Source organism: Phoca vitulina, unplaced genomic scaffold (assembly GCF_004348235.1).
Source record: "Phoca vitulina isolate PV1807 unplaced genomic scaffold, GSC_HSeal_1.0 scaffold40, whole genome shotgun sequence".
NCBI classification, from domain to species: Eukaryota; Metazoa; Chordata; class Mammalia; order Carnivora; family Phocidae; genus Phoca; species Phoca vitulina.
The window spans coordinates 23,129,890-23,155,592 of NW_022589743.1; the positions used below are offsets into that span (position 1 = coordinate 23,129,890).

At 54.8% G+C, this 25,703-nt stretch overlaps 1 protein-coding gene across 4 annotated transcripts in view; it reads left to right on the top strand.

The window, feature by feature from the left end:
* Positions 1-25,703, top strand: part of ABR (ABR activator of RhoGEF and GTPase) — a 170,924-nt gene that overhangs the window by 113,137 nt on the left and 32,084 nt on the right. For all 4 annotated transcript variants that reach the window (XM_032429018.1, XM_032429022.1, XM_032429020.1 and 1 more), the window contains 11 exons: positions 1,646-1,706; positions 6,490-6,542; positions 7,086-7,226; positions 9,215-9,336; positions 10,963-11,128; positions 14,359-14,481; positions 14,825-14,900; positions 15,347-15,451; positions 16,362-16,436; positions 19,215-19,312; positions 19,697-19,828. In XM_032429018.1, the coding sequence (XP_032284909.1) occupies positions 1,646-1,706; positions 6,490-6,542; positions 7,086-7,226; positions 9,215-9,336; positions 10,963-11,128; positions 14,359-14,481; positions 14,825-14,900; positions 15,347-15,451; positions 16,362-16,436; positions 19,215-19,312; positions 19,697-19,828 (1,152 nt within the window). The remainder of the gene's footprint in view (positions 1-1,645; positions 1,707-6,489; positions 6,543-7,085; positions 7,227-9,214; positions 9,337-10,962; positions 11,129-14,358; positions 14,482-14,824; positions 14,901-15,346; positions 15,452-16,361; positions 16,437-19,214; positions 19,313-19,696; positions 19,829-25,703) is intronic.

Below are 25,703 nucleotides of genomic sequence, written 5' to 3' on the forward strand. Positions count from 1 at the left end.
GGACTTGGATCTGTAGGCACACTGGGCTTGCTAACACTTGCCCTCCACAATGAAACACATCTACCGGGGATGGAAACAGGGAGCTAAGCTCTGTTTCTTCTCCCAGCTGCAGCCATCAGGTGAGTCACCCTGTGCCTGGGAGGACGGACGGAGGTGGGTGGGGAAGTCCCTCTACGTGGAGTCACAAGGGCGGAGAAATGGTGCTTCCCCTCATGGCTCCCAGGCCTCCCTGGGAACAAACTGGATCCGCTTGATGATATGTGTCCAAGGCTGCCCAGGGTCATGTCTGGTCCAGAGAGTGGTGAGCCTCCTCTTAGCCTAGGCTGACTGCCCATTCTCTGGTCGGCAGAAACCCCTGCACTCCTCCCGAGTCCCTCTCCCAGCCTGCTGGCCCCAGCGGCAGAGCTGGCCCCCTGGCCTGCTGCCAGGTGGCTTCTCACCCTGACTCATGCGCTGACGCTGTCACTTCATTCTGGCATTTCTACTTAATTACTGCAATTAGGGCCCTTCTCCTCTGCAGCCGGAGCGATGTCATACCTCTAGGCTACACTGGAGGGGGGCACGGAGGCAAGTTTCCTGAAGCCAGGAATCCAGACACCCACCAGGGACACACCCGCCAGGGACCCTTCTCCCCACCCCAACCCCCAAGCTCAGTCCCTAGGGTTTTCTCTGTCCAGAAACAGCTTGAGGCAGGAGTAGGAAATGTGGAGCTCCTGCTGCCTGGGCATGTCCCCCCTCCCAGGCAGAGCAGGCAACATCCCCTGGGTTCCTGACCTTGGCCTCCCCTCACCCTGGCCTCCCTGCTGACGCCCCACTTGGAGGCCCCCTCCGTGCACTCTGCCCTGCAAGTGGGGATTGTGTTAGAGCTCCAGTTGCGGGCCCTAGTGGTGGGTCTGTCGACAGGGCTAGAGCTGGAACCTCTCTAAAGACAGAGAAAAGAGGATCAGATAAGCAATCCCTAGAGTCCCTTTCCGGCGCTCACTCCGGGTCACTTTGCTTGGGGGCCAGGAGGGGTGTGGCCTCTTTCTTGCTTGCAGTTTCCTCCCTGATGCTAGCACAGGCACCTATGGGTGGGGGTGGCAGGTGGGGTTGGGGGCTGGGTGAATCCCTCTCAATCGGGGTAGGATCTAGGTGGGACTGCCCTGTGGAGCTCAGTCTCTGCCCCAGGTGCGCAGGACCCCTTGCTCCTTATCTCCAGGGCTGCTCACACCCTAAGGTGCTGGTACACCTGCTGTTTGTCCTCTGAAATCCCATGTACCCCGGGCTGATGGTGGACAGACCCCTAAATACTGGCTGCTGCTGGGGGATCCCGCTCTTGCCACCTCTCTCTAAGGCCCTTGGAGTCACCAGGGAGGGGCGTTAGGGGGTGTGTCCGAGGAGCACCATTGCTCCAGACCTCTCTGGTACCCAGAGCCCCTCCTTCCCGCCTACCCCCAGCCTCCTCGCTACTACATGGGCTCCAGGAGATCATGGGTGTGGCACAGGGAGTCTGGAGTCAGTGAGTCAGGGGGAGACCTGTGCTTTCGTCTTTGTCCTCCTGTTTGCGCCCTGGGTTTCAGAGCGCTTCTTCCTGCTCTGCCTACGATGGGGGATGGGGAGGTTCAGGGGACGGGCCACGTAGTGATTCCTCCCCTCTGCTCGGCAGGAACTCAAAGTGAAAGGTCCCAAGGACTCCAAGGACAGCCACACGTCAGTCACTATGGAAGGTACTCTGGGGAGCGGGCTGGATAATCGTCACCTTCCTTTGTCTGCTTTGTAGACTGTGGTGCCCTGCTAGTGTGAGCATGTGCATGGCAGTGTGTGTGTGTGTGTGTGTGGTGCACAAACGCGAGGAATCCAGCCTCTGTCCCTAGGCAGCCGGCCAGCTACAAACGTGCTCCTCCTTAGGATGCCAGCAGGCAGCGCGCTCCCCTCCTCCTCTCCCCGCGCGCCTCCCCTCCCCGCCCCTCCCCCTGCTAGAGGAGCGCTCTGAAGCGGCTGCTTGGTTCAGGCTGTGCAGCAGCAGCGGGCAAGGTGGCTGAGTGGCCGGGCTGCTGATGGGAGCCACCGAGCGATGGCCACAAGCTCCAGCCGCTGGGACGGAGGCTGCCATGGAAATCCTCCTCATCGTTCGCTTCTGCTGTAACTGCACCTATGGTAACCCAGGCCCCCTCTCCCGGGAGGTGGTGTAGCTTCCCAGAGCTTCCCACCTCTGGGGGCTGGCTGGAGTGGGCTGGCATGTGGCCGGCAAGGGGGGGCGGAGGGGGGGCGGCAGGGCAGGGAGGGGGTGCAAGTAGCTGGATCTGTGTTTGTCCCTGTTCTGGCCAGCTTCTGGCCTGGAGTTGAAGTCTGGGGCCGCCGGGGGCAGGGTGGCTTGGAAATGGAAGGGCCAGGCTGCAAGCGTCCAGGCACCCCCTCCCCAAGGCTTAGCTTGGGAGGCAGTGGGCAACTTCCTGGAGATGCTGTTAAGGAGAGGAAGTGACAAGGCTGTGTCTGCAGGCATGGCAGCCCTGGGGCTGGAGGGGGGTCAGCAGGGGCTGGTCACACCGGGCATCTGGTCTGGGCAGCGGTCTCGGCCCAGGGGGGCGCTAGCCCCTGCTGGAGGGACAAGTTGGGAGTTTCTTTGTTTCCGGAGAGAGGAGAGGAGCTTGAGCCGCCAGGGTATTGTGTGCTCCGAGTGCACAGGCTGCCTTCGAGACATTCTCTCCTCAGAACCGAGGTGGCCGCGGTTGGGGGAGCAGGAGGGAACTGGGCTGCTCCCAGGGGGTTGTTTGTAGCCACGGGAGACCCTCAAGCTAAGGTCCCGGCATTTGGTGCATGCTGGTGGGAGAGGGGGGCGTGGCAGGCCACTGCTTTGTGAAGGTCACACACCCACCGGTCAGTGGAAGGGACCTGGGGCGGCCTCTGTGCAGCAACCTCAGCAAGGGGGACCTGGGACAGGTGCGTGCTGTCGGCCGGGCTCTAGCTCAGCGGGGGCCGAAGCAGACCTAGGCGAGGAGGTGTCTGGAAGCGGACATTGCCCTCTGAGGCAAGAAGTGCTTTAGGGATGACCCAAGCTGTCTTTGGCAGGGGCGGAGGGTCAAGTGTTGCCTCCAGGGGCTGGCTGCCCTGGGCCCTGGTGTGTTGGAGTGGCAGGCGGCTGGTTTTAGGACCTTCTTCCCTCCCACCAGGCGTTTTGCCTGCACCCTCTCAGTCACTTTGCCTTCACATCTCCGTGGTAACCTGGAGCTCCTTGGTGAAGGCTGAACGGAGGGGGGTGGCAGTTTGCTGGAGGAGAAATGATGAGGTTTCCTGGGCTCTTTCTCAGAGGCCACTGTGCTAGAGGGGCTGTTGTCTGCTCACCTGCTCAGACCCTCCCAGGTCGAGGATCGCTCTAAATGGAGGAGCCCCTGAGGCAGCCCCTCTCCAGCTGCCCCAGCAGGACAGCTGTGGGAACTCTAGTAACTGGCCAGAAGCTGCCCTGTGCCCCCACCTTTCGGCTCAGATTCTGACAGGCCGGGCTCAAGAGGAGAGATGGACTTGAAATTGGCCTGTTCGAAGATCAGAGGAGAAATGCTCTTTTTGGTCTGGCCTAGGAGTGGGTCAGGTCTCAACTCTGCCTCCTTAAAAAAGAAGTGCGGTTGGCCCTTGGCTTCCTCTTCCCTTCCCAAAAGGGAGTTTAGTATTCGTGAAACAGACCTGGGACTGGAGTTTAGTGTTTCTTTGGTCCCTGTGATACTGTCTTTGAAGTCAGCTTCAAAGTGGGGAGGGAGGAGAGAACAAGCCCTTACCAACCACACTGTTTAGAATCTTCTCAGTCCCTCCAAGGGATGCTGCTTCTGGGGACCCCAGGGTGGGGGATTCTGCACTTGGGGCTCACTCTGGCTTAATGGTTATTTGCTGAGCACCCACTCTGCAGGTCTCTGAGCCAGATGCTGGGGGTGGCATGCAAAAGGAAGTCTTGTGTGATTCAGGCCCCCAAGGAGGGGGCTCACCTTGGTAGCAGAAGAGGCCAGCTTACCCACTTCTTCCTGGTGAATCTTTCCAAGGATCCTCCCAAGGGTCACTGAGCTTTTGCAGATGCTGCCCTCCCATATCAAAGAAGACAGCTCAAAGTTAAGAGCACGGGTAGGCCTACATTCAAAACCCAGCCGCCATTTGCAGCTTTGTTATTGTGAGCAAGTTATATAACTTCTCTGTGCCTTAGAGAGGTTTCCTCATCTGTAAAATGGGGCTAGTGATAACTGCTTCTCTTTTTAATCAGAGGAAATAGCACATATTAGTGCCACTGGACACAGACTAAGTACCCAGCAAACTACAGAGAGGACAGCTTGCTCATGTCAGCGGTCTGACTTTCAGGCACTGTGGGTATTGTTTGCAGAAGTCCTGGTCAGGGAAGGCTTCCTGGAGGAGGTGGGGAGACAGGTGTTGCAACTTGGTGAATGGTGTCTGTCTCCGGAACAGGAATGGCATGGTGAGGAGAAGGGAGCGTAGGGGAAGCAGGGGGCAGGAAGCAGCCCGGACTGCTGGAGCCGTGGGACAGATGAAGGGGGAAGGGTGGGCTCCTCACCCTGCATTGTCCGGGGGACCCGACGGAACAATTGGGGTGGCTCTTCCTCCCCTTCTTCCCTCCCTATCTGACTGTGGCCCCAAAGCCCTCTCCCTGAGTTCCCCTCCCCCCCACCTTTCCTCCTAGCTGTTCTCCCCCAACGTGGGCTCTCATTCCACATCCCCAGTCAGGTAGACTCGAGGTGACCGCAGGCGTATCAGTAACCCGTCTGAAACCCTACCCACCATTTGTGCAGACCGCTGAGCTTAGTCAGAAACCTCTTCCTCCTGGGACTTGAGAGAGGGACAGAGGGAGCTGACACTGCACTATCAGCTTTGCCCTGAGCTGGAACTCCGGGGCCCACCCTGGCAGGGGCCCGCTGAACTTGCACTTTCTCCTGGGTCTTTGGGGTTCTCGGGTGTGATTTCCCCCTGAACATGAGCTAAGCCACAGGTGGGTGCTCTAAATAATGTCAGTACGGGCCCCCTCCCCCACGCCCTGGGATCTACCCTCACTGCCCCAGGATACCCCAAGGCTGGTCCTGTTCCTTTGAGCTCCCATAGACCGTGGGGAGGGTCTCTAGCAATTGCCACGTTAAGAAGGGGCTACAGATAAGTCATGGGAAGTGTGTTGGCATAAGGCAGTGGTTTTCAACCATGGCTACATACCAGAATCTGCAAAGAAGCTTTTTAAAAATGCTGATACCCAGGTTCCACCCAGCAGAGATTGGGATTTAGTTGATGAGGTGGGGAGAGGGGGACAGGCAGCTGTTTCTTTTAAGAGCTCCCCCAGTGATTCTAAAGGGCAGCCAAGCAAAGACTGCAGATAAGGCTCATGGCATACCACTGAGACTCTATCTTCTCCGGAGCCAGCAGATCGTTCCCCGAAGTGTCTGCTTAGCAATGCATGGGGTATTTATATCTAGGGCTTCAGGGGACTCTTTGGTTTGGGGACTGGCTAGGGCATGAGTGTCGGCTCTGCGACTGTCACAACCAGCATCCTGCCTCTTCCTGCCCCTGTGGCAGGAGAATGGAGGTCACGACCCCACGGACAGAGGCATCCAGGGGTAGGACCGAGGCTGAACCACCTATGTTTGGAGGGGCAAGGCACAGCTGCTTGCAGGAAGCTTTGTTTGGAAGTGTGGTCAGCCAGTTGCTGCTCTACCTGTCCCCACTGAACCCCAGCAGTCCTCCTTTGCTGTCCTGGTTGGCCAAGGGATGTGGGGAATGGGGCCCCCCCCGCTGAGTCTGCATTTTTTTTTTTTCCCAGCCTCTTCAGCACTCCCAGAGGCCCCACCTGAATTCCTTCGGAAAATCTTTGCTCCCTCAGCTGCCACTTGCTTGAGAGCAGAGGCTTTGTGTGAAGAGCTGGCCTGCCTCCCTAGCCCTCAGCTTGTCCTGTTTTGTTGGGGAGTTTGACGGCATGGAGGGGGGTCTTCTCATGGAGATGAGGCCGCCCGTGTGAGTCAGAACAAAGCCTGCAGCTCCCAGCTGGCGATGCCAGGCCTTGGGCCAGAGGAGTATAAGAATGATTGGGTGTGCGGGAGCCACCTTCCCCGGGAAAGCGTCATGTCTCCTTCCCGCATTCTGGGGTGCCAGGCGTGACCAAAGTGTGCCAGGGCTCTGTGGGGTGAGGTGAGGCATAGCTGTATGATGCAGGGCTAAGGGTATGGAGGAGCCTCTTCATCCGCTCTGAGCCTGGTCAGACAAGGAGAGGCCTGTGGGATGGCCCTTCGAGAAGTCACATCTGGTGGGAGATGAGATGAGGCAGGCGGGAGGGGACCTGGGCTGCCAGTGCTGCATATCTGCGTGTAGGTGCCGTCCGGCCCGCCCTGGGGAAGAACGGATCTGTGGCTGCCTGCACCTGGGCATCCCAGTGGGGGGGCAGTGAGGCAGGTGGAGAGATGAGGCTCATCTCTGAGGTGTCAAGCTGCTCCCTGTATTTCATCTGTCCTGTGTCCTTCTCCCTGCCTTTGCCAACAGCTCTGCTTTACAAGCCCATTGACCGCGTCACCAGGAGCACCCTGGTCCTCCATGTAAGTGTCAGCCCCTGAATGGCCAGAGCGGGGCTAGGAGTTCAGTGGGAGACTGAGCCCAGGGTGGGGGCACTGGAGTCACTGAGAACCGCCCACTCGGGGAGCTGGGCAGAGTGGCCCTGGGCCCTGACTGCACCTCCCTGGCCTCGGTAACCATGCCGGCGGGGCCAGGGCCCCGGTGTAGCTTGCCTATGAAGCTCGACATTTGGCCAGATGCTGCCGTGGAGACTCATGGTCTCCAGGGTCCTTGGAGTAGCTGTGGGGGTGGGTGGAGTGGTATCTCTCCCAGCTGCCTGGGGAGATGAGACCCCACCTGGCTCCCTCCGCCAGGGGAAGAGTAATGACTCAGTAGTAATAAAGGGGCACCACTACCCTCACCCTCACCCCTGCTTTTGAGTTCAGATTTCACAGAGATGACCAGATTAGAGCATGGGTCCCTTAGTGCCCCGCCTTGGAATTCCTCTGGTGAAGATTGAGTCCCCACTGTCTTCTCGTTGAGCCCCAGAAGTGCTGCCCCCAACTCACCACCCCACCCCTTCCCAGGACCTGCTGAAGCACACACCTGTGGACCACCCAGACTACCCACTGCTCCAGGATGCCCTCCGCATCTCCCAGAACTTCCTGTCCAGCATCAATGAGGACATTGACCCCCGACGGACCGCGGTCACAACTCCCAAGGGGGAGGTGAGCTCAGGACCCAGACCCGCCTCTCACCCAGGCTGAGAAGGGCGCAGCAGGCCACATCACCCATCCCTGCTCTCCTCCTCAGATGGGCACCACTGTCCCGTCCTCGGTGCCTCTCCAACCCTCATCTCCTGTGCCCAGCCAAGAGAAGGTCTTCAGGCCCTGGGAACTTTACATTCAGTGTCCCGTTAATCTTCATATAATCCACTGAGGCCTAGAGTCTCTGCAGATCTGACACAAGGTCTCTTGGCCATACGTGTTGGAAGTGGATTCTTTAGCTGGGGTTATCTGTCTGCAGGCCTCGTGCATTGTCCCCCAGACCAGGGAAACCAGGGACTGTGGCTATGGCATTATTGAATGCAAACCCCCACTGTGGGCGGTATGATGCCCTCAGGGTCCCTTGGAAGATAATGCTCAGCCTGAGGGAGCTCAGGGAATCTGAGAGCGGGAGCTCTGAGCCTGCATGAACAGGTGGGGTAAGAGCTAGGGAGTGAGCCCAACAAGTAAGAAAGGCTGGAACGGGAGGTGGCTAAGGCTGCCAGGTTGCTGAAATGTCCCAGGTGCAGATGTGGTACAGCAGCTCCAGTTCCTTGGGGGCCCTTCTTGGTGGAAGGGTGGGGGTACCTCAGAGGGGAAGCGATTTGAAGAATTGGAGGGACAGTTACTCACATGGGTCAGCAGCCTGGCACTTATACAGTGCTTCCTGTCCAGGAGAGGTAATTACGTGGCATTTAGGAGTGAAGACTGGCTGGGTTTATGCTCCTTTATTATATTTATGAGCCTCCAGTGTCTCCTGGGGAGGGAAGTAATGAGGGACGGGGTCTGGAGCATGACGAATGGGGCACAGAGAGCTGTCCCCGTATGCAACTCCCAGCCCTGGTTGGCAAGCCCTGGAATGTCACTGGTTTGTTTGACTCGAGGATATCTGAAAGATCTCCAAAGGGTTTAGAGCACTGTCAGTTTCAGATCATGTTAACTGGATACTTCCACCATGCTCACCTACATATTGCAGCATATGTAGGTCACAAGACATATAATACAGGGAAGGCTGACACGGATCGCGACAGCCCCCGAGAAGCCTGCTGGCTGTGAGGGTGTCAGGGCAGAAACTCTGGAGGTTCTGCATGGAACAGAATGCTCTTACCCATCCAGGACCCAGGTTAGAGATGGCTGCAGGGTCCTCCAGGAGCTGCTACAGCCCCACCAAAGGTAGCCCATGTCTCCCATCCACCTGAGGGCGGCTGTAGAATCCACTCAGAGGCCGCTGAAACAGACCGAGAGGGCCTGTGGGTCAAGGTTGACCTGAAACAAGATTAACTTCTTAGGCAGGGTTGGGGGGATTCCCCGGGGTGGGTGGGGGCGGTGTTCATGGCCCAGCGTGGAGGAAACAAGTCATTCTGGACTAGGGTCTATCCAGGTGAGAGCTGTTGACTGCTGCAGGAAAATAGAAAGCTACCGTTTTTTAAATTTTTTTTATTATTACTATTTTAGATTTTATTTAATTATTTGAGAGACAGAATGAGGAAGAGAGAGTACAGGAGCCAGCGCAGAGGGAGAGGGAGAAGCAGACTCCCCTGCTGAGCAGGGAGCCCGATGCGGGGCTCGATCCCAGGACCCTGGGATCATGACCTGAGCCGAAGGCAGACGCTTAACCGACTGAGCCACCCAGGCACCCTTAAATCTACCATTTATTGATCACATATTATGTGCCAGGCATTGGGCTCTTTTATATATATCATCTTGATGAATCTGACATTACAGGGCAGCCATCATTATCCCCATTTTACAGATGGTAAGACTGAGACTCAGAGAGGTCAGGGAACTTGCCCAAGATTACAACCAGAAAGCCCGTGTCTGTGTGACCTTAAGCACCAGGTGCCACGGCCCCTCCCTGCAGCCCCTCCCAGCTGGATGGTGCCCCCAGTGCAGGCTGGGCCCTGGGCTGACTCCCCCTGAGCAGGTGGGGGTGGGTGTGCCATCTCCCTCAGACGCGGCAGCTGGTGAAGGATGGCTTCCTGGTGGAAGTGTCGGAGAGCTCCCGGAAGCTGCGGCACGTCTTCCTCTTTACAGATGTCCTACTGTGTGCCAAGCTCAAGAAGACATCCGCAGGGTGAGTCCAGGGGGCGGAGTGGGAGGGAGCTAGACTCTGCCCCCTGAGGAGCCTCCCAGCACGGGGGGCAATCGGCATTTAGTTTTTCCTTTTAAAAAATCGATTAATTAATTTCATTTTACTACATATCCTTTTTCTAAAAATAAATCATGTTTTTAATTATAAAGATAATATAACCAAATTACAGGGGGAAAAACCCATCACCCACCTGAACATAAGCATTGGTCTCCTGCTGCTATATTTCCTTCCAGTTTTTTTAAACGTTCTTATGTTTTTTCATGTACTTGTAATCAGAGTGAATGCCCAATTTTGGTCTCTGCTTTTTCCATTTCACATCATAAGCATTTTCCCAGGCTCTGCCTAATCTTTGTAATCATCCTTTTACTTTCCTGCGTGATGTTACAAGTGGATATGCCATAATTTACTTAAGCACTCTCCTTTTATTAGACATCTCTAAATTTTTGCTAACTGCGATTCTGTGAATATTCATTAAATCTGCTGTCATTACTGAGTGCTTATACCATGCCAGATGCCATGACAAATGCTTTGACTCTATGATTTCCAGTCTTCCCCAAAACTCACAGAGGAGAGGAAAGACTTAGAAAAGTTAAATCAGTTGCCCAAGGTCGCATGACTAGAGGTAGAGAAGATGGGATCTGAACTGTAGTCAGACCTGAGCGCTGCTTTCCACCTCCATCCCTGCCCCGGGTGAGTGGGGTCCGCCCTGTGCCACGAGCAGAAGAGATCATGCGGTACTCATTCCCACATTGTTCCACCTCCATTTCCTTATCGACTATCGTGTGCCAAGTACACTGACCGGGGGGACAAGCCTCATGCTCACCTCAGCACTAAGAGGCCAGCATGAGAGGGGCGAACCCACGTCCTGGGGGAGGTGAGGGAAGTATCAGACTCTCAAGCCTAACAACTTCCCCTCCTTCTGCCATTCTGCCACACCTGGTTCAAACGGCCCCAAGGGAAAGGGCCACCCCTTTAAACGTTCTTATGTCTTACTAACCTCTCGGTTAGTATGCGCTTCAGTAAAGGAGGGGACTCCCTGGAACTAGATCACAAATGAGATCGTTCTAGAGCACAGATGGCAGTCATAATGAGCAAACACATCTATGCCTTTAGTCCTCTGCCTGTGACAGACATTACTAGCGAACCACGGCACGAGTACCCACCGGGCTTGGATGTGGCTTTATAATCTTCCACCCAGTACCCCCACGTGACCTCTATTGATCAGGGTTAAAAATAACATGTGTATTCCATCTCCAGCCCAAAGGACAATGACTATGAGCTAAGTATAGATCAGCTAGGGGGAGGGGAGAGCGTGGGATGGGGAATAGGAAAGTGTTAGAGGTTTGGAGTGTTTAAAAACATCAGTCCTACTGGGCCTGAAGATTGGCAAGGCCAAGGTCCAGAGCCCTCACTGCCACCTGACCCTAGACCCTGACTGTCATTTCTCCACATGTGGGTTTCCCGATCAGACTCCTCAAGGACACGGATCATTTTTGCCTGTGACAAGTTCTTTTAAAAATCCCTCTCAGGTGTTCTTCTGGTTCTGGCAGTTCAGGCTTGAAGAGCCAAGTTCTCTCTTGCTCATGTCTCTCTCTGGCTTGTTTGCAGGAAGCACCAGCAATATGACTGCAAATGGTACATCCCCCTGGCCGACTTAGTGTTTCCATCCCCCGAGGAGTCTGAGGCCAGCCCCCAGGTGCATCCCTTCCCAGACCACGAGCTGGAGGACATGAAAATGAAGATCTCTGCCCTCAAGAGTGAAATCCAGAAGGAGGTGAGTAGAGCCTGGTATCTGAGCTGAGATGGGGGGTGGGGTGGCCCTTTCCCTTGGGGCCGTTTGAACCAGGTGTGGCAGGATGGCAGAAGGAGGGGAAGTTGTTAGGCTTGAGAGTCTGATAAGGGAGAGTACATGCTCGGGGAAAGACGCGGCAGTGGCACATTAACACTGAGCAGATGGAAGGAGGGCCAAGAAGTCAGGGTTCAGAATTTAGTAGGGTTAGTCATGGGGAGCTTCCTAGTGTATGTCAAGCACCACAGAAAAGGAAAGCAAGAGAAGAAGGCCTTCTTAAGGAAAAGCAGGATGAGTGCAAGAGAAGGAGCTTGAGGGGCCTCTCAGAAGCTGACAGATCAACTAGGCAAATAAGGGGAGCGGGGCTTTGAATAATACAGTTAACATGTTCCTGCTCGGTCTAAAAATGCACAGAAGCTTGTGCCCATATGCAACATTTACACACATTTATCATGTATTAAGCTGCAAAGGAAATTGGAAGTTTAAAAAACACTTCTTTGGTAATTTTTTTTTTAAAAATAAGCTCTACTGAATGTGGGGCTTGAACTCATGACCCTGAGATCAAGAGTCACATGCTCTACTAACTGAGCCAGCCAGCCACCCCTAAAAAAAATTGATAGCATACTGGTTATGTTCACAGACCACAGTGCAACGAAATCAGAAATCAACAACTAGAATATAGTTAAGTATATGCCTTGAAAATTAAAACTTGCAAGGTAAAGAGGAAATCCTAATGGAAACTGCAGACTATTTAGAACTGCATGAAAATGAGAGCACTCATATCAAAACCCGTAGGTGTGGCCAAAGCACTCTTTAGAGGAAAATGTATAGCCTTAAATTCATATATTTGAAAACAGTGGCTAGAAGAAAGCCCCCCCAGGAGGTGGCTTCCCCACACATGTCACAAAGGGCTCAGTTTAGGCCTCACCTCCCCGGGAGCCTTCCCTGCTGTGTACCCACTGCGTCTGGGTTGGGCGCCCTGCTTTCCGGTCCTGGGGTCCGCTCTTTCTTTGCGTTATTGGTCCTGAATTATAATTGCACAGTCCACTTTCTCTTTTCCCCACTTGAATTTGAACTCTAGTGACCGTGCTGTTTTCCTCAGTTCTATGTCCCTAGGACTCGGCACATAGTAGGTGCTTTATAAGCAGTTGTTGAGGAATCCATGACCAGATGGCTTCTAAGAATCCTTTCAGCTTAGACATCCCTCTTTGAAGGAGAGGAAGACCACAGGAATGACCCCAAGGGTGTCTGGGGCAGAGGGACGACTGAGGGTCTCCCTGGGGGCACATCTGCCCAGAGGGGCACAGGTGTCCTCCTCCTGACTGGCGTCACCCCACCCCGCTTTTAGTGGAGCCTGTCTCCCCAGCTCTACCAGCCCCACCCCGGGGCATCCTGCCTGCCTGTTTCTCCCGGTCCTGGTTGCTGGTGGACTTCGTCCCCTCCCTCCTGCCCCAGGTGTGCACACATGGCCTTCTGCTCAGTCCAGTCCACAGTTCCTGGGCTCCATTGGCTGCTCGCTGCAGGGGTGTGCCAGACACCTCAAGGAGTCCCTTGTCTTGCCCATGACTGACCTCAGCAGGTGACACGATGTGAGGAGGGTCACCGGGGAGGCACATTGTTGTTCTCTGAGTCACAGAAGAAGCAGTGATTGATTTTTTTTAATAATACTTTTTTAAAGCTTATTTTTGTTCTCATCATTGACCTAACACTGGCTTGTTATCACAAGAAATATAATACCGAAACATACAGAGTGTTACAGATTATCACCCACCCCCCATTTTTAACAGTTTGAGGTGTATTCTTCTAGACTCTTCTATGCTTATCCTGGTGTGTATTTTTTTGTTTTGTTTTAATGAGACTAGACTATATGTGCCATTTTGCAACTTAAGCTTTTCACTTAATGGTGCATTTTAGAGTTCTTTGGATCTATCAGATTCTTTTTAACAGCTGCGTCCTATTCTGTCACTTCACTGCGCAGTGATGTACGAGATATTTAGATTGTTTCTGGTTCTTTACTCTTAACAGGCAAGACTGCAGTAAACCTGACTGTGTTCCTATTTCTCTCTGGTAGCTTCCCTACAAGTGGGATGGCTGGGGCAGAGGGCTTGCTCTAATTGCCAGATTTACTTCTGGAAAGGTCGTGTCCAATTATATACCCCCCCCACACACACACACCAGCAGTGAGAGAGTCACTGTTACCCACGCTGTCACCCCAGCAGCGTGAGAGAGTCAGTGTTCCCCCACACTGTCACAAAACTGGCTGTGAGCACTTGTTACCATTTTGCTAGTCTAGTGGGTAAAAAAAATGCAGTAGAGATGAATTCTAATCGAGGAGCTTGAAGTTGGCGCTGGAACTGAAACTTGAAGCATAATAGCAGTTACTAAAAGGGAAGGGATCTTTCACAAAATATAAACTTGAAAAATTGGAGAAGGGGGACACGGGTTGAGACCTAAGGGTTTGTTTCAGAACAAGGAGTAATACGGTGCAGCTGAGGTGGAGGGTGCAGGGTGGGGCATGGTAGGATACTTGGCTGGGCACGGAGGCCAGCCCCAGCCTTGGGAGGCCCCTTGTGCCAGGCCAGCATTTAGGCCTTTTTGCTGAAAGGTGTCTGAGGTTTTTAAGCAGGTATTTTGATGGTACCCAGGATCTGATTTATAGAAGTGACTGAGTGATGACACGCTTAGGCTAATGCCGTTTCCAAGAGGAAGGGGTGCATCATCCTACACAGGGCCACAGGGGAAGCACCAGGTTTGGTCAGGATGCTGAAGGCACAGGGGGAAAGCATGGCTCAGAGCCTGCATTGTGTTTCCTGCAGGAAAGGAAAGCAGGGCAGAGGCAACTGCTTAGGACTGGGAGTTTGAAAAATGTCAGCAGACTGGGCTATCGGGTGGTCCCTAGCTGTCTGCTACCTGGCCCTGGGTTATTTCGGGCAGAGGAATATTGGCTTGGTGAATGGGGCTATGAACTCAGGCCTGGTTGGTTTGTATATGAAAGGTATGTGCACAGGAACATATGTACCAGCTTAGGGGTCAGCTTGCCCTGGGAAGGGGTAGCCTTCTCCCTGGCCAGCTAGGCACCCCCGAGATGTCAAAGCATCATAAAATATAAAAAAAGAAAAAGACACGATGAATGCACAAGAAGTGCTGTGCTTAGAGCTGCCGAGTGAGGAGTGGAGTGGATGAGGGAAACCACCTGTGCCCTCCGGCCCCTACAGAAAGCCAACAAAGGACAGAGCCGGGCCATCGAGCGCCTGAAAAAGAAGATGTTTGAGAATGAGTTCTTGCTGCTGCTCAACTCCCCCACGATCCCATTTCGGATCCACAATCGGAATGGAAAGGTCAGAAAGGGGTGGTGATGGGACAGAGGCGGCCCCCTTCTTCAGTCCAGGGCTGCTCGTTCTCTAGGGCTCCTGTCCATGATCTGGGGGAATCAGGGACTCAGGCCCAGTTCTCCAGGATGCTGCCCCAGCTCCTACCCCAGACTCCCTCTCCCTGCTGGTGTGGAGCCAGTGCCCCCTGCTGGCCATCACCGGCACTGCCACCCCGGTGCCTGGACTTCCAGGAAAGGAGGCTCTCCCCAGCTCCCACCTTGGCCAAGCCTCCGGGCTCCTGGGTAAGAAGGAGCCAGGGATGTGCTTGGCCACATGGTCACCCCACTGAATTCTCTTCTCCTCTCTTCAGAGCTACCTGTTCCTACTGTCCTCAGACTATGAGAGGTCAGAGTGGAGAGAAGCCATTCAGAAGCTACAGAAGAAGGGTAAAGTCCCGCCCCCCTCCACACTGCTCTGAGGGTGTCCGTGGCAAGAGTGGCCTTTTGCGTTTCCATGCACTTTGATGTCCACGGTCTTCTCTTTGGCCCTCACGGTCACTCTGTAAGGTGCCAAGGCGGGTGGCATTTAACTGATGTTACTTTAACTTGAGGCCCAAAGAATTTAAGTGATTTGCTTATGGCACAGAATAAATTAGTGATAGGCCTGGGCCCAGAGCCCAGGCTTGTCTGTCTGTCTCTTGCTCTCCGTGTTGCACACACACAGTTGGAAGCCACCTGTGACTGTCCCCATGTCCCTACAAATCTTTCCCTCCCTTCCCATGACCAACTCTGCCCCTAGAGCTAAGCTTTGTTTCCTGCAGTAGCCTCCAGAGAAGAGTAGCAGGTCCTAGTGGATCTGTGATGACATTTTCCTCTCTTGGCTCCTCCTACAGATCTCCAGGCCTTTGTCCTGAGCAGTGTGGAGCTCCAGGTGCTCACGGGATCCTGTTTCAAACTTAGGACTGTACACAACATTCCCGTCACCAGCAATAAAGACGGTAAGATCTGGAACCCAAGGTTGTCTAATCAGCAGGCCCAAGCCCCCAGGGCATTGCTGGAACCTTCCATAAGGACCTAGCCAGACACATGGTTGTAACAACTCAGTTGCCAGGTACACAGAGAGCTTGAATAGGGGTGTTCTCTACTGAGTTCCCAGATGGTCCCAACTCCTCCCCGGCCCCCTCTGGCTTGAGAGAAGAATCTGGCATCCTCGTGCCCTGGAATCATGCTGTTAATATGTTCATGAGGTAGTCAGATAATGGAAGCGGAAGACCGAAGCATGGGGCATGGTGGTGGTGGAGGGGGAAAGGGTAGCTGGAAGCGTATGAGAAATAAGGCCAGAAGTTTCCAGGGACCAGATCTTGGAATGCCAAGCAAAGGAGTTTGTTCAAGCCAAGGAGCCTATGGGAGGTTTGTGAGCAGCGGAGAACTGTGATCAGGGCTGGTCCAGAATGGGTAGAATCTGGTTGCTCGTGGGTGTTGGGAAGGGGTTTTGAAGGCAGGCTCTCCTCCCCATATGGGGTTATCTGCCTCCTGTCCCAAAAGGAGGCAGACATGTATTGGTTAATTTTCACTTTGAAAGGCTACACTGAGGAGGACAGCCAAGGGATAGGCAGGATTCAGAGGGGGAGGAAAAGTGCCCCTGGGGGAATGGTATGAAATCCCCGGCCCAGTAGGGAAGGTGTGGATTGGCCTTCCAGGCTGAGTGGAGGGAGAAGGGGCACTGGCTCACATTCCAGGAAGCAGAGGGCTCTGGAAACTTCTTCCTCCAGCCACCAGGTGGTGCTGCGAGACCAAGACTCAGACTGTGTCCTCCCACCCTTTTGGCCTTCCTGCGAGCCTGGGGTGAGAAGGGGCTGAAGCCGGCCTCTCGCCAACCCCTACCGGGGGGGCTTTCCTCTCTTACAGACGACGAGTCTCCAGGACTCTATGGCTTCCTCCATGTCATCGTCCACTCTGCCAAGGGGTTCAAGCAGTCAGCCAGTAAGTGCCCCGGACCCCCAACCCTAGGAAGAGCGGGAGCCATGGTTCATCCTTTCACAGGAAGACCCTATGAACCTATTGCATGGGGCCTCCCACAGTCCACCAAGTCTGCTGTGGTCTGCCCAGGCTGGGGCCCTACCGGGTGCCCTGACATGTGGGTGGCCATTCCCCCAACGGTCAGGAACCAGCTCCTCTTGGCAGGAGGATCATTCCTGCCTTGTGTCTCCGAGGTCTGGTCTTCCCCAAGCCCTCCCCAACTCCTGGGTGTCTGAAATTCTGGACTCTAACCCCACATCTGCCAGTGACAAGCTATGTGATCTCGGGTAAATTTCTTAACCTCTCGGAGCCTCAGCTTCTTTCTCCATAAAAAGCAAACGCCCTTGTTAATACTGACCTAAGAGCAGGCTTGGCGATGACTGAGTTATGTGCTCTGCCAGCACATGGCCGCACATTTCCCTCCTTCTGCTTCTTCACCGTCTCCCAAATCCGTGCAGTTCTTAGCATCTGACAAGATACGATTACACTTTTTTATCTAATTTTCCCCCATAGGAATTTATCTTCCCATTTGCCAGATGAGAAAACTGAGACACAGACACATAAAGGGACTGAACCTCACAGAGCACCAGAAACCCGGGGTTCCTGACTCCTCTCTCCGCCTGCCCCTTCCCACTCCCTCCTCTTTGTCTCTGGGGGGCGAGGTCTGCCCTGGGCCCCTCTACCTGCACTGCACCACGCAGAGAACATGGTATCGACTCGCCAGCAGCCATTCGACAAACATTGACTGTGAAGTTCATGGGGTACCTTACTGCTGGGTGCCTGGGTACCTTACTAGGTGCTGGAGAAAACTCAAACGTGGCCAGCGTGTGGATGATGCCTTGGCCTGTTTCAGAGCCTTTTCAGGTGCATCTTCTGCTCTGATCCCCCTGGCATCCCTCCTGGCATAACAGGTCCCTGTTATCACTCCCATTTGCCAAAGCCCATCCCTTTCGCTTTAGAGCAGCGTTTCTCTCAGTATGGCCAGGAGCTCTGTGCTTACCACTCAGGCCATGCTGCTCATACACACGGGGCAGCCTCCTGGACCCTCCCCAGACACACAGAACCCCTTTCTAGGGGGCACTGCCCAGGAATATTCCTGGTTGGTAAGTTCTAGAAGGCTGTTCCACATACCTGAGTCCATGGCCCACCATGCCCAGATGCCTTACCCTCTCTCCCTGCTCCCTGTTGGCTGGGATGGGCCTCAGGGAGCAGAGCCGTGGGGGTGGCATGGCCCCCTCTCCCAGAGCAGGTGTTCTGCCTCCCAAACTGGGTCAGGGGGGTTAGACATGAGGTGAGCTGCTACTACAAAAATCTCTGCTGACCTCCATATGGTCCTCACCTCCTCCCTCCACCGGCTTCCAGCGCCGTTCACATGTTCACTCTGACTCAGCGGGCTTAGGCCCCATGAATCTTCAACCATGGTTCTTTGTCCTAATACGTTCATTACATCTGCACAGTCAGGCCTGGGGTGTAGGCACCATTGTTAGTCCTGCTTTACAGATGAAAGCACTAAGGCAGAAAGATTCAGTGATTTGTGCAGAGCTGGGATTTGAACCCAGACAGACTGAAAGCCCTCCTTCTATCTCATGAACTTTCCCCTAACCCCTGACAGTGCTCACTCACACAAAAATCAATAAATGGGGATGGCACGCATGCCCTCAATCTCTCCGCCACCCAGACCTGCTCTCTGATCTGGCAGAGGCCTGGGTGCTTAAGGCCTCTGGTGTTGTTTGCCTGTTAATCTGTGCCCACCTCCCAGAGGGCCCTAATACCCAGCTCTGTCTGGTCTGTGTCCTGCCCAGCCCGAGACAGCTTGGGAGCTGCTCCATCCACTCTCCCTTCTCACTGAGGAGAGCCCTCTAACGGGGCCTTGGAGGGGCATGGATGTCCACCCTCTGACCTCTGCCCCTTGATTCACACTGCAGAGGATTGGCTCTCATACCCGCAAGGCACCTCCCGTGCATCATTGCACTGGGGTACAGCCACGGCCACTCCCGTGGAGGGGGGCAGGTGTCAGGGTCTGAGCCCCAGAGGGAGGGTGTGGGTTTGCAGAGCACCTGGGGTGGCCACCCAGGGCTGTGGCCGCGTCAGCTGGGTCTCACCGGGAGCTAAGAACACAAGGCTTCTGCCTGTGTGGTGTTGATGTGGTGAGGGGAAACCAGGCAGAAAAGAACTTGAGTTAAAGTCAAGTGCTATGAAGAAAACAGCAAACCAAGCTTTTGGGATGCAGGGGGCATTTTTGGTTGTCACAGTGAGCGGGGGTTACTCCAGATTTTCAGCACTCAGAGGCCAGATGCCCTCCAGAGACTTCCACCTCAGATGCCAGACGCCCTGCTGAGGAACCTGGGATCGGTGGGAGAGGGGAAGGGGGAGAGCAAAACTTCTTTAGCCAGCGTGGCCAGTGAAGACTTGGCCTGAGGCTTCAGCGGTGAGGAGGCAGCCAGGCAAGGACCAGGGATGGAGGGACTGCAAGGCCTTACAGGGCCCTCAGGTGGGAGCAGCGGGGTAGGTTGGAGGAGGGCGGTGTAGCTGGAGGGCGGTGAATGAGGCAGAGGGGGCAGAGCCAGCTGAGAAGAGGGCAGAGAAGTGGGAAGGAGCCAGAGCATGTAGGGCTGTGGGAAGGAGAACACGGAGGGTGTCCTGCAGGGATGTTGGGGGGACAGAGGCATTTATCCCCCTTTCCCTCCCGAGGTCCCGAGCCTCGGGCCTCACTCGGTGTGTCTCTGCCTGTCCCCGCTGCAGACCTGTACTGTACCCTGGAGGTGGATTCCTTTGGCTATTTTGTCAGCAAAGCCAAAACCAGGGTGTTCCGGGACACGACAGAGCCCAAGTGGGATGAGGTGAGTGGAGGCGGCTGGCGTCCCCGCAGGGACCTCTGAGCTTGTCACCAAGTGTACCCACCCCACTCCCTGTGCTCACTTGCTGTTGACTGGAGATGGCCGAGCCTGCTGGCTAGGTGAATTCTGTCTCCCTAACCCCTCTGCCCTCCATTCCCTGCTCATTTAGGTGTGGGGATTTCAGCTCAGGCCTAGACTCCACTATGCCAGCAATTCGGAGGCCTCTGGGGCTCCAGCAAGGGAGGAAGTTCCTCCATGCCTTATGACGTGTTTCTCTTGGGCCTTTGTCACCCCCTTCTAACCCTTGCAAACTTGGGGCCCACACTCGCCAGGAAGCTATGTGTCTCAGCTTTGGAGGTTCAGGATCGTTGTGCCATCTTTCCCCAGGAGTTTGAGATTGAGCTGGAGGGCTCCCAGTCCCTGAGGATCCTGTGCTACGAGAAGTGCTATGACAAGACCAAGGTCAACAAGGACAACAACGAGATTGTGGACAAGATCATGGGCAAAGGGCAGATCCAGGTAAGGGTCCAGACGCAGCTAGGGCACCAAGGCCGGCGTCTGGGAGCTGCCAGGAGGTGGTGCTACTGGGAAGGAGTCCTTCTCACCTGCCTTCTTGGCTAAGGTGCTTGGCCTTTTGTGACTTGGGTTCAAAACTGGTTTGAGAAAAGTTCCCCAAGGTGGTGGTTCTCTCCTGCTGGAGATGGTGTCTTATTCTAGCTCCAGAAGCCCATGTGCGCTGCTTCCTCCATCTTCCGTGGCTGGTTCAGGTGCATCATGCACACTCCTGCATGATGGATGGGAGGGATGATGACTACCTTTGTTTTCACATCCCAACTCTGGTCTACTGGGGGCTTTTCCCAGGAACATTGTGTTAAGAAGGATTCTGAGGCTATATCCATGAATGCTCTGTTTGGTTAGCAATGTCTGGCGTTGGAGGAGTGAGGCCTTGAGCATTTGCCACTGGACTGGAAGGGCTTAGGATCCAGCTGGCTTGCTGGGGGCTGGTCTCTGACTTGTTGCTAGGGCTGCTGGGCCTTACTCAGCCGAGAGTTTATTGACTTAAAGTATTGGTAGAGCCAGGTCCTGAGTCAGGTTAAGAGTATACATGCCTCGGCTGTGTTTCTTGGAAGCCCTTGTTTGTAGCCTGTGTCTCTGGAACATTCTGCCAGTTTTGAAGATGACTACTCTTCATTTACCTATCAAGAGGATGCAGGTCTGGGGGGCTGACATTCAGCATGGAGCTATCCACACTCCATCTGACACCAGGTGTGGCCTCGTCCCACTTGGGACACAAGTGGCCTCATTGGGGGTGAATTCTGTGACCCTGAAATCAAGGGAAACTGGCACTGGGACTGAACCCATGAGCCTTCGGTGTTCTGAGCTTCTTAACAGTTGTCCAGATGTGATCTGGCTGGGGGGTGGGGGGAGTCAGGGATGCTGAACAGCGCTTTTTTGAAGGAAGTGTTTGTTCTCTGATGCCCTGTGGAGGCTGCGGAGTTTGGTATCTGGCTTTTGGCTCAGGGTTCTTGGTGGTAGTGCCCTTCGGGGACCCGTGTGGGCCTCCTCCTCTCCCCACCTGTTTCACCTGAGTGTTTGAACAGGGGAATGGCATCGTTTGCTGGGGGCCCAGCCATCTGCCTCGTGTCACCCTTGTTCCTGTGCCCGTCCCTTCCTAATGCTGCGGGACCAGCTCTTTTGAGCACTGTCGCTAGGGAGACGGTGCTGCCAGGCAACCCTAAGCCAGCCCTTCGTCATTTAGATGAGAGAGAGGTCTGTAAAGTCAGTCCTGGGACCCTACTTCCTGCAGGGATGAGGGGTGGGAGCCCTGTCTCCACATGCCTGGGCTGGCCAGAGGGCCAGGCAGGGAAGGGGTGCTGCCCGCCCAGCCCTGGGGAGATATCCGGCCAAGAAACATGTGTGACTGCCATGCTCCCTGGGCCACTGGTGGCCATAGAATGGACGAGTTAGCAGCCCGCTCAGGGAGCACCATGGGCCCTGACTCCTCCAGAACACAGATGCCAGGGCCCCGTGGCACCGTCCCCCACCTGGACTTCCAGCCCCGTTGCTTCCCTCCTCCTCGTTTCTGTCAGCCGCACAAGCCCCAGGGGAAACACACCATAAATCATTACATCTTGGAGACAGGAGCAGATGGAGGCTTTGGGGGAAGGGGAGGAAGCCAGGTTATGTTTGGCAGAGCAGAAAGCACAGTCTGGTAAGGAAAATGTTTCTGTGTTTAAGCTTCGAGGAATGTTAAACGCCTGGGAGTTGATATTAAAAGAAACACAGACCTTCCTGCTGCCAGCTGACCTGGGCCATGAGTGGCCAGCTCGGGGCCCGCATTCTCCGGAGCTCCCAGCCCTGCCCTGCGCAGGGCGCAGCCCCGGTGCAGCCCTTGGCCCTCAGCTGTGCAGCCGTCTTGCCCGCCTTCCTGTGGGGGGGGGGGGGGGGGTTCCCGCGAGGGGTGTGCCGACCCTCATGAAGTCGGCTTGCCCTGTGACGCGCCTCGGAGCCCCTGAGGATGACCAGCCTGGGTGGGAAGCCTGCACTGAGCCATTCCCATGTGGCCAGGCCCACCGGAGCCACGGAACAGTCTGTTCCCACAGCTTGCTCCCACCTCCCTTTCTGCCACGTGTCCAAGGAAGGGAATTGGCACGAGCCTCTGGCACTTGGTTCTGCTCCCCTAAAGCAGGCACCGAGGATGGAGCGTAAGGTGGCCTTGCAGTAGGGGCCATCCTTGCTAACATTGGGGTGGGCTGAAGGAGAGGCAGGGGGAAGAAGGCCCACCTCTGTCCCCATCTAAGCCCCTTGTTACTCGGCCCATCTAGAGAACAGCACGGGATCCCATTTCCTGAGCTGCAGGTGTTTGCTCCAGAATGAGTCTCTCTCTGGGTTTGCCTGATGTGGCAGTGGGGGCAGGGAATCTGGAGCCGCAGGCTGGGGGTGGGGGGCGCACTTAGGGGCAGGCAAGTGGCAGCATTAATCAGCAACATGTGTGTGCAGCACTTGTCCCTTGGAGGCACATTCCCAAACGTGATCTCTGATCCTCGCCGCGGCCCTGCAAGGAAAATGACAATCACATCCTCCCCACGAGGACACTGAGGCCGCTGCCTCTGCTGACCGTTTGCAGGGAAGCCATGCCCTCTCCCCTGTGTTGTATGCCTATGCCCCAGGCCTCCGTCAGGGACTCTCAGCCCGGGTACAAGGCCCTGGCATGGCTAGCGGCCTGGAGAAAGAGGCAGGGTGATGTTCCACCCCAGCATCCCACTTTATGGTGTGAGTGAGCCTGAGCCTTCTTTAGTCTGGAGTCCTCTTACCCTGGGGTGGGGGGGATATTACGGCCTGGTGCACCTGGAGGGCAGCAGAATGAGCCTGCATGCACGGGAATGAGCCAGGGGAGGGAGACCTACCTTCCCTCTGCAGTGTACCCAGCACCCACTGGCCGCTCCAAGGGCCATAGGCGCCTGGCTTCAGGATGAGTCAAGTGTATCAAGACAGGCCAAGCCACTAGAAAGCACAACAAGATGCCAGTAACGATGATGACAATGCCTGAGAGCTTCCTGGGAGCCCAGCACTGGGCTGATGCTTACAGCCGTTATCTCGGGCGTCCTCACGTGCGCTGTGGGGGAGGAAAGTGATCACAATTAGATGAGAAAGCTGAGGCACCGAAGGGGTGAGTAACCTGTCCAAGGCTGGGCAGCCTGCGGGGAGGGAGCCGGGACCGGAAGTAAGACTGGAACCAGGACCGAAGCAGAACCGGAACCAGGACTGGAAGTAAAACTAGAACCAAGACCAGAAGCAGGACCAGAAGTAAGACTGGAACCAGGCCCGGAAGCAGGACTAGAATCAGGACCAGAACCAGGGCTGGAAGCAGGACTAGAACCAGGGCCGGAAGCAGGACTGGACCCAGGACCGGAAGCAGGACTGGAACCAGGACTGGAAGCAGGACTAGAACTAGGACCAGAACCAGGACCGGAAGCAGCGCTGGAAACAGGACCAGAAGCAGGACTAGAAGCAGGGCGGGAAGCAGGATTGGAAGCAGGACTAGAACTAGGACCAGAACCAGGACCGGAAGCAGGGCTGGAAGCAGGACCAGAAGCAGGACTGGAAGCAGACCCAGGCCTTGTCCTCTGGGGTGCTCTCCCATTGGCCATGGTTCTCTACAGAATAAGATGGAAAAGTGTGCAGGAGGAATTCAAAGAAGGCAAGATCATCATGGGCTGGAGTTAGGGAGGCTCCTGGGAGGAGATGGAGGGAGAGGGATTTGAGAGCACTGGGTTTTTTAAATTCCAAATGCAATGTTTACATTAGAAGGAAAATGGCAATTATAATAAAGAGACTTGAAACATAATCACTAACTATTCCTACTCCCACTCCTCTGAAACAGCCATTTGATTTTGTGCCTTTTCCCTTCTTCAGGCATAGAAATTTTATATAGTTTTAATCACAAGTGTGTATTTTGTATTTTTTCTATTTTCATGTAATAGTATCATAAACCTCCCTTTTTTCTAGGGCTGTATGTAGTCTTTATAATGACCTTTTTTGTTACATTATCAAAAGTACTTCTTATACCTCATAAAAATCATTTTACATAATGGCCAGCCATTAATTGCCATTTTAAGGCTCTGTGTTATTCTAGCAAGGTGGGCAGGCTCTGGATCAGCAAAAAGGAGTAGGGTGGGCATTCAGGGGAAAGGGCCTTCATGGCCATGCAGGGAGGCGGGAACGTGCAGGGAGTGTCCCAGGAAATTAAGGAGCCTGCCTGCCCTGAGCAGGAGGAATTGTGAGTCACACAAGTAAGAGGTAGGTTGATGGAATGAATGAAAGAAGAGGATCAGTAGGGTCAGAGGGCCAGAGGAAATCCTAGAGGCCATTTAATCCCATCTTGTTTTAGGGCGAGAAGGAAACTGAGACCAGAAAGGGGTAAGTGACATGCCACAGTGGTTGAGCGAGGGTTCTAAATTCAGGAGCCCAGTTCCAGGTTGGTGATCTTTGGTTGGCTGCTGGACAAATGAGTAAAAGAAAATGCTCCTAGGTGGGGCAGGGGCAGACTTGAAAGTCAGTCTGTGACCCTCAGGGATCTGCCCTTTGTCATTACAAATTTAGTGGAGTCCTCCTTCCCCTCCCCGCCCCCCCAGCTGGATGTGTTTCTCCTCTTCTAGGCTCAGGAGTCCTCCCTTTGTCGTCCTCCTTCCTCCCCCAAGGGGCCAGTATCTCCACATTCTCCATCCAGGCCACCCCCACTGCCTGCCTCCTTCTTGCCGCCCCGCCCCCTGCCCAGCCCGGGAACCTCTCAGCCAGGAGACCCCCCCCCCTTTGTCTGCCTTGGCTCCCTGGCCCCAGGGGACTCCCATATATTTATCCCAGTCTATTTCCAACCATGCTGCTCCCGGCTCTAGATGTGCTATCCCCAACTGGGACCTACCCACTGGCTGATTAGCATATTCCCAGGGCCTAGCCCTTGTTGACTGGCTGGGCCAGAGGGGAGAGCTCTCCCTGAGGACCCCACAGCTTAGTTCCTGCCACTGACACCAGACTAAAGAGGAGTCTGAGACCTAGAAGCCACCTAAACCAGAGGAACCCCTCCATGCCCCTGCTCCCTGCCATTCCGCAGTTCAGCCACAAGCCTGGGGACAACCCCCACCCTCAGCTCTGTCCCCCCCACATACCCCAGAGTAGGAGGCAGCTTCACTTTGGGAGTGCTCAAGACTCTGGCGTGGGAAGGGGCAGGGTCCCAGGCCAGGAAGGAAGCTCCAGCCATCCCGGGGCCCTGCACCCCCAATTGCAAAGTTCAGGCCTAATGGGATGCCTCGCCTCCATCCTCCTCCCTTTTGAAGCTCAGAGCCCATGTCTGAAGGGGAAAGGGGGGATTTCTGTTAACAGTCTTGACCTGGCCTCTTGGAAGCTTGTTGAGGGTTCAGAACTATTATAAATGACACTCAGGAGGAGGTCATGAAGGCCAGTCCCCTGTTTTAAAGATTTTATTTGAGAGAGAGAGAGAAAGAATGAGTGGGAGGAGGGGCAGAGAGAGAAGCAGACTCCCTGCAGAGCAGGGAGTCCAATGCGGGGCTGGATCCCAGTTCCCTGGGGTCATGACCTGAGCCGAAGGCAGCCACTTAACCGACTGAGCCACCCAGGCATCCCTAAATCCTTACTTTTTTGTTCAACGGTGGTAAGAAATACATACCATAAGATGTATCACTTTAATATAGGTGTACCATCCAGAGGTATTAAGTACATTCACATTGTTGTGCAACCATCACCACCATCCATCTCCAGAACTTTCTTTCTTTCTTTCTTTTTTTTTTTCCCCCCAGAACTTTCTCATCGTCCTAACTGACCATATCCATTAAACAGTAACTCTCCAGGGGCATCTGGCTGGCTCAGTCGGTAGAGC